General features: G+C 33.9%; 1 protein-coding gene across 1 annotated transcript; it reads left to right on the forward strand.

Annotated features, from left to right (window-relative positions):
- Positions 1 to 1,642: 1,642 nt before the first annotated feature.
- Positions 1,643 to 3,002, forward strand: LOC132183952 (wall-associated receptor kinase 3-like). Its single transcript, XM_059597426.1, has 2 exons — positions 1,643 to 1,649; positions 1,769 to 3,002. The coding sequence occupies exons 1-2, from the start codon at positions 1,643 to 1,645 to the stop codon at positions 2,974 to 2,976; spliced, it is 1,215 nt and encodes a 404-aa protein (XP_059453409.1). The 3' UTR covers positions 2,977 to 3,002.
- Positions 3,003 to 8,921: the final 5,919 nt, after the last annotated feature.

Below are 8,921 nucleotides of genomic sequence, written 5' to 3' on the forward strand. Positions count from 1 at the left end.
TAGACAACTGCGATAAAGAGACTCAAATATGCAACAACTTTCCTGGGGGTTTCGATTGTTCTTGTCGTGAGGGGTACGAAGGCGATGGAAGCGGAACAAGTTGCCGTGCTAAAGTCAACCAATCTAAGGTTATTAGTACTGCTTTGGGTAAGTACTTGACACTTACATTATTTATTGATTTCTTTTTGTTTTTACTTGGTAATTTATTCAATTATTACTAGCTCCATCAAGTATTGAAAGCCTTGTTATTAGGTTGTTTAAATTTCATACAAATTTGGACAATTTAAAAATAAAAAATTACGGAATCCACTTATCTCAACTAGCAGATAGCTAGGTTTTACATTTTACACTACTACTCAAAACAGGGTAAACTTGACATTCGCTCCCCTCCCCCTCTCTCTTAAGATGCACAAAATTTCAAACAGTCTAATAAGACCAAGTCTTCGTCCGTACTGTTGGCGTGGAAGTATGGTTTGGTTCAAAGTCGTTGACTTTAAGACCAATCATGCAGGATATTTTGCTAGATCATAGATGTATATATATCTTGTATATGTCATGGGGATGCACTCGATCTACCGTAGGCTCGTCCTCTGGCCCTTGATGTAAATGTGGAATATTCCATCTGGACGGCGATATATCAAACCCGACCATGCCTCACTAGATAAGGCTGGTGGTCGTTCGGCAAAGTTTCTTTCTCTTGGATTTTTTTTTCTGGCTCTTAAGAGACCATGAAAGAGTGATCTTAGTATCTTTCGCTCCTTTCTCTCTTTTTTTTTTTTTTCCCAAATATTTATATTCAACTGATGATTAAGTTATCAACAACAAAATGATAATCTCCAAAAATAATCCACCCACTCTTTTTCCCTTCTCAATTTTCTAGAACACTTTTGGCCTTTGGCAATTTTATTTAATAAAGGCTTCCTTCACTCATTCAGAGAAAAAAGAAGAAGAAAAAAATAAAAGAGAGACTACGTACCCTTCTAACTTAGAAAGCAAAAATTATAATAACCGTCCGTAACAATCTAGCCTTTATTTTTATTTTTTATTTTTAAGAAAGAGCTTAAAATCAAAATTCTTGGCTTAGGCAATGTGGAGTCTAGTTTTGTATCCGACCCGATTCAATATTAGAAGACCTACAGTTTAAATTGGATTTTTTTTTAGGCTTCGTCCATAGAGTAGAGGCTTGAGTGTATCAGCCCAAGCCGGAGCGCTCATGGCCGGATAAGCCTCGCAGTCATGGTGCTTTGACCCAGTTGGGGGTCTAATTTCAAGGTTTTTTTTTTTAGTAGGGTTGTGTCCGAGTTTATATATCCTTGGATATTCACACCTCCTATTTTTCTCGAAAATAGTAAAATCTTGTTAAAATTCTGTGGACATAGCCATTAATGATGAATCATATAAATATCTGTGTTTTGTGATATTATTTTTTTTAGTGTTATTAATTTTTTGCATTTCACCAATTCTAGAAAATATGATTAATTTCCTAACATTCTAAACTAACAAAGAAACGTTAAGGTTTTAAGAAAGAAAAGACGACACCTCAAAACTTGGTTCACCACATCTACTTTTATAGACTTCTATTTTATAAATTACGTATGTTTTACTTTGATATATAAATTGGACAAGAACAACATAGTTTGCCATGCATGGTAAGTGTCATGTATGCTATATGCAGCATCACTAGCTACGTTGTAAAACAAATGTCGCCTATATATTTTGTTTCCATTAATCAAAATGCATGCATGTTTGATTCTTTGGACATGCGCAGGTATCAGCATAGGCCTCTTATCACTGGTCGTAGGAGGTTTTTGGATATCTTGGGCACTGAAAAGAAGAAAGCTTCTTAAGCTCAAAGAGAAATTCTTCAAGCAAAATGGTGGATTAATGTTACAACAACAACTCTTAAGTCACAGAGGGTCTGTGGAGACAGATAAAATCTTTAGAGCAGAAGAGCTTGAAAAGGCCACCAACAACTACGACAAGAGTAGAATCCTTGGCCAGGGAGGCTATGGAACTGTTTACAAAGGAATGTTGCCGGATAACAAAGTGGTTGCCATTAAAAAGTCTAAAATCAGTGATCAGAGTCAGATTGAGCAATTCATAAATGAGGTGATTGTGCTTACCCAAATTAATCATAGGAATGTGGTTAAGTTATTAGGTTGTTGTTTAGAAACAGAAGTGCCCTTACTAGTTTATGAATTCATTACAAACGGGACTCTTTCTAACCACATTCATAATAAAAGCCTATCATCCTCTCTCTCATGGGAAAAGCGTCTGAAGATAGCGGCAGAAACTGCTGGAGCACTTGCATACTTGCACTCTTCGGCTTCTATGCCAATTATACATAGAGACGTGAAAACTACAAATATACTTTTAGATGATAACTACATGGCAAAAGTGTCTGATTTTGAAGCCTCAAGGTTGGTACCTCTTGATCAAACACAGTTAACTACTTTGGTGCAAGGAACTTTTGGATACTTGGATCCCGAATGCTTCCATACTAGCCAACTAACAGAAAAAAGTGATGTCTATAGCTTTGGTGTTGTTGTGGCAGAGCAATTAACGGGAAAGGAGGCACTATCTTTCAATAGGCCCGAAAGTGATAGAAATCTAGCAATGTACTTTGTTTCTGCAATAAAAGATGATCGCCTGCTTCAAATTCTTGAGGATCACATTGTGAATGAGAGTAGTATTGAAGAGCTAAAGGAAGTTGCTAGTCTTGCAAAAAGGTGCTTAAGGGTAAGAGAGGAAGATAGACCTTCTATGAAGGAAGTGGCAATGGAGTTGGAGGGATTGACAATTATGGGGAAGCATCCATGGGGAAAGGCTCATCTCTATACAGAAGAGACTGAATACTTGCTCAATACCCCTACACACTCTTTCAACATTGATGTTGGCGCTAGTTGTTCTACTACTGATTACGATAGCATGAGGAACAATGTACTAAAACCAGTACTAGATGATCATGGCAGATAATTTATAAGTCTATGGTGATGCATAATGGCAAGAGTAAATTATGTTATGTAATTTATTTAGGATTTATTAGTTTTAATTCAATAAATGGGCGGTGCCCAAGGCTATTTTAGGTAATTTAATAATGGTGTTATCCTATTATCTATGTTAGGTAAGTCAATAATGCGGCCGGCATTGCCCTTGCATGAGTTTAGTCAAGAGTCTATTTTTTTAAGCATGCTTTGTACTCTAATGTGATTGTACGTCTGTTTCATTTTCTTTCTCTTCTCCCCTCTTCTCTCTCTTTCTTTCCCGTCTTTTCTCTTTTTAGCTTCCTCTTTTAAGTTTTTTTCTCCTCTTTTTGTGCTAATTTCACTGTGTATTGTCGTGATCAGTATTTGTCCAACATCACATGGTTATATATGTATCTGCATCTGTGGATGAAATCACTTATTGATATATCTCTTGTTTAGCTATAGGCAGTTAGACTAGATGACGAAAGGGAGGTGGAATTGAACTTCTGTATGCCTAATATTATTATTTTTTAGTTTCTCGCGTTTATGGTTTTTCCATAAGATGAATCTTTTAAGCTCTTTGCACCTTAAGAATTGCCAAAAAAGAGCAGCAGACAGATTGAGTAAAACTTCTTTGGGACCAAGTCTCAATTCAAAATGGTCTATCTTTTTCTTTAAAAAAAAATTATGAGCTTTTTTTTTTTTTTTTTAATTACATGATTTTATTTTATTTTTTTTTAAAAAAAAATAGTTTTTTTGTAGGCAAATGTGAGATAAAGAAAAAAGAGTCCAAATCAACTCATAGAGGTAGAAATAGGTTTTCCTTCGTTTAAATCTAATTTTATTTTTTATAATTAGATAGTTAATTATTTTTAGAAAAACTTTGTTTTTTTTCTTAATTGTGAAATTTTTTTATTTTTTTTTTATTTTTTTTTTTTAACTTCATAAAACATGGTTTCTAATAAATTAAACTACCTTAAATGATGATGTGGCCGGTTTACTAGTATAAATAATTTTTGAAATGTGCAGTTTGTTACTGTTCAAACGATTATAAATAATTTTTGAAAAATTTGGTGCTCAAAATTGACTCTTATAACAACCACACACATCCAAAAACTTCAAAAAATTTCTCTCTCACCCACCGACACACTTAAAAATTAATTTTTTAAAAAAAATAAAAAATGGAGACAGCCACCCCTGGGAGGGGGTGGCCACGCGTCACCCCCATTATTTGTAGTGCAAAGCAATATATCATAATAGCATTAAGAAAAATGTTAAGCTTGCAAACAAATTTTATAAAAAAATATTTACAACATGATGTGGCATATAATATGATTAGATTTTTGAAAAGTTGAATTTATCCCATTTCTAATCATGATGTTGTGCCATATTATGATGTAAAAAAATTGTTTGTAAGCCTAACATTTATCTATTATTAATATTTACTCTTATGTGCAACCCTACACGAATATTATAAGTTTGCAACGATACTAAAGAAACTATATCAAATGGAAAACGAGAGCGCGAGTCATCTTTCAAAACTTCGTTACCCGAGCACCTCGTCACTTCGCACGTTGAACACTTCTCTCAAGCCAGTGTTGACTTCGATAAGAATTTTTTTTTTTTTTTTTAATCGCATTTTGATTAATTTCTCACTTATATTTGATCGCTTGAATTTATTAAGGCACACGACAAGGAGACAAAGCATGCAACACAAGGAGACAAAATAACGGCTATGAACAGTGTAATAATGGCTAGTAACAGTGTCACACCTCATGTATAAATAAACCATCATTTATATTGAGATGGAATCAAGGGAAAATTGTAATCTCTAATATTACACTGTGTTCTTCCTCTCTCCCTCTCCTTACCTTCTTCAATATTTTCAATATTCTACAAACTTCCATAGAATTCCCTAAATGTGACTTATTTAATGATGTGGTGCCGACATAATTTTAATACTCAAACATCTAGCCGTGATAATACCCACAAAAATGGATCCCCATCTAGTAACTCTTTGTTTTTTGTTTTGTTTTATTATTATTATTATTATTGTCTGTGCAATGCGTCCAAGTAATTTTTACTGTAAATAAATGCTTTCGTCTTGACATGAACAAGAATTATGGACCCATAAATCCAACAAATGAGCCGATTTGGCAACCTATTCCTTAAAAAAAGAAAAAAAAAAAAATTCAAATTTCTTTCTTCACCATATTAAACAATTTTTTCATTTTTTTCTTATAAAAAATTCAAGATTTCTTTTTCATTTATATTACATCAATTAATTTTAATTTTAATTTTTTTATTTTAAAAAGTCAAATTTCTTCTTTTTTCATTAATTATCCAACAACCTCGAGATGCAAGAATTTTCGCCCATGGACCGACACGTGGCTCAAGCCTAATTTCTCCTTAGCATTGGTCATTCAACTAACTGGTCAATTTTTTTTGTCCGACAACGGCGGCTTTCGCGCGCTATTTAACTGTCCATGATATTACGCTTGTTGCTTTTTTTCTTTTTCTTTTTTTGTCTTTCTTTTATTGTAAATCAACATTTAAGAGAAGAAAATGCTGTATTTTCCTGTTATTCTTCTCATGTCCTCTTGATCTACTATAAAAATTATTTTATAAAAAATAAAAAAGAAACTTTGCAAGAGCTAAAAGCCACGAGCATTGGGATTCGTTCCTTGCATTTGACTAGCCACGTGTGATGATGAAGAGTCGGCCATTAATACAGAGATGTTTCCAAATATGTATAGATTAAAGTTTTTTTTTTTTTTTTGTGGTACAATATTCGCTCAAAGAAGATGCAGTTTGTTGTGGAACTCAATCAGCAGAACCACAAGAAAACAACCACCATCATAAGCTCAAATTTGAAGATCATTACCCAGCAAATTCATAGCACAACCGCCCAGCCAAAAAATGGATTGGAGCAACCCATTACTCAGAACTTACCGGTGGGGATCAATGAGTTTTTCTCAAAGTCCCTGCGGTGGGTTTTCTGAGTCCCTCAGCCGGAGCAGCGAATCGGAGACAACATTTGCCAGGGTGGTGGCGCAACGGTGGGGAACGGCTTGGGCGTGGTGTCGTGGTCCAAATTATTAAGTCCAATTATGGGCAATGGGTTGGGCGGCATAGGGCTGATGTGTCGGAGAAGAATGAGAGAGGAGAAAGAAGGGGTAGAAATAATGGGGTTGAGGTTTGCATGAGAAAAGCAGAGGGAGAAAGGGGAAAAAATAGGTTTCACACGTCAGGTTTCATAGGTGCATTCAATAATCTGATGCATTCAAGACTTCTTTCTAATTTGCAATAGGCTGATGTGGCACCCATTTAGTGGTGGGCACAAAAGTCATCTTTTGTGCATTTATTCTTTTATATATATATATATATAAAAACTGTTGAACTAGTGGTTTAATCTACACTGTAGGATGCTAATTCTTAGGTAGATTTAGTGGTTGAATTTACTATACTGTAATTAAAGTTAATTGTAAGATCAAATTAAGTTTGATTTAACAATTAAAATTAAATAATTAAGATCTAATTGTTATTATTAGATAATTATTTAATCTAACGGTCATTAGGTGTTTGTTGAATTAGTAGTTTTAATTTTGAAATTATCTATACAGTTTTGTCGATAACTATCTCTTATTATTTTATTTTCCTTAGAATTCTTCTATGTACTTAAAAATTATCAGAGTTGTCTTGTGATAGAATAGAAAATTTGAGGGTATTTTGGGTTTAATTTTATTTGTGCATAACGTAATTAAACTAAAGAAGTTTTCTAGACTCCATTATATTTTAGAATAATATTTGGTGTTACCTATTTGCATACTATATCTGTGGAGACAAATAATTTATTAAAGAAAATAACGTTGTAACACACACCTGAGCAATTTGGATTTTCCATCTTTTCATTATTTCTTTAACATAAGATAGCCTCAAACTGCTTTACTAAAGTATCTGGTCCTATGAGCAGCTCTCTCAAGTCTCATCTATCTCAGATTTCACTTCAGTTCAAGAATAAATGTTAAAGCAAAATCATTAGAATTCAACACTTCCATTCTTACCACGCGTACTAGACCAAACCAAACTCGACTCTCTCTCTATTTGCCAAGACAGGATAACTATCAAAACCGACTAAAAAGGACATCAGCAATGATGATTCAAATTTAAATATGTGAAAGCTTAAATGCTAGACTTGAGGTCTTTACTCGCAGAAAAGTCATTAATCTCTTGTTTTACTTATTTTCATTTTTTTAGTTTACCGTAATAGACTATGAGAATTTGTACGACAACACACGGCCGCTTGTAGCAACTCTCCCTGAGTCCCTATTTAGACCCTAAACGCGCAATGAAAATAAACGCAGCAGTTTATACAAATTCAGAAAATAACTACTGCATTTTTAAATATATATTCAGCTAACAAAAAAATTAAACATCCACAACACAGATTTTTTTTTTTTTTTTGAAGAGAAAAATCTTGCACTAAAAAAAAATCTCTCTAAGGCAAATTTCGCATTATCTTGTGAACACCTATTAAACCTCCTTTACATGTTAGTTTGAGTGATTGGGCTGTATTTTCAAGAATAGCAAAGGATAAGTGTTAGGTTCTAGTTTTGCACAAAACACAAATTGTGATCGTCACATATTATATTGTATGTTCCTCGAAATTGACTTGTGAGAGTTTCGAATGTTCTCAGAAAGATATATATTATTATCCTATACCAGAAGAAAATTGATATGGAACACGCGCAATCAACTACAGCCACACAAAAAAAGAGGGGGGAAAAATGAAGAATTGTGATAGCTAGTGTTTATCTTTTATGTGAAGCCACTGCTTTATAGAATGCAACGTTAACATATGTATCAAATCATACAGATCCCAACTTACCAAAGATAGATACATTACACTGTCTTAAATTTTGTTTTTTTTTTTTTGTTTTGTTTTGTTTTGTATATATATATTTTTTTTAAATGAAGTTAAGCTTTATTTTGTTTTGTTTTTTTTAAATGAAGTTATTGTAAAATCTATTTGAATAGAAAAATAAAACGTAGTTTAATTTTTTTTGAATAATATCTCAAACTTCCCATTAATAAATAAAATCAAAACCGAGTAAAACTCTCTAGTGTTACTATATCAACGATACACCCCGGGGATGATTAAAACTCTCAAGTGTTACTATATCAACGATACACCCCGGGGAATCATCCCACCAGGTTCTATCTATGACATGATTAGAAGCTTCTCGTCCTAAAACATGGGCAACCCTATTTACATTTCTACGAACATATATGACCACACTCACATTGTCATTGGTAAAAATAATTCAGCACTACTCTTATATCATCTATAATATGACCATACCTGCTCCCAATACGTGAAGTTGACACCAGCGCTTCAATGACCACCTTAGAGTTACTTTCCAATGATATGTTCTGACCCCATAGCTTTACAAAAAGATACCCCAAAGAAAATCTAAAAAAAAAAAGGGTTAAGTATCTAATACCTCCGGGGTTTATCAGCTTTATTTTTACTCCCTAGAGTTTCATTTTTATCACAGGAAGCCCCTGTGATTTTGATAAATGACAAAGTTAGTCCATCCGTTAGTTGACCATTAGGACTGACACGTGAACCAATCAGATGCTGACACGTGGCACCTACTTAATTTTTTAAAAAAATTAAAACTAATGTTTTTTTAAAAAAAAAAAAAAAGGAAAAAAATTGCCCGGTGTACCCAGTGGGCTCAAAGGAGTGGTCGAACCCACCACGGTACCAGGGGTGGCTCCGACCACCCTATAAGGCTGGGGGTGAAACCCACCCCAAGGCTCCAGCCAAGTGGCTTTAGAGCCACCCCGGTATGAATGAGGGGTGGCACGGCCCCATCAACAAGAGGTTTGAGCCACCCCAATTTTTTTTCCTTTCTTTTTTTTTTTATTTTAAATACATTTTTTTTAATT

The sequence above is a fragment of the Corylus avellana genome, chromosome ca6 (genome assembly GCF_901000735.1).
Source record: "Corylus avellana chromosome ca6, CavTom2PMs-1.0".
NCBI lineage: Eukaryota > Viridiplantae > Streptophyta > Magnoliopsida > Fagales > Betulaceae > Corylus > Corylus avellana.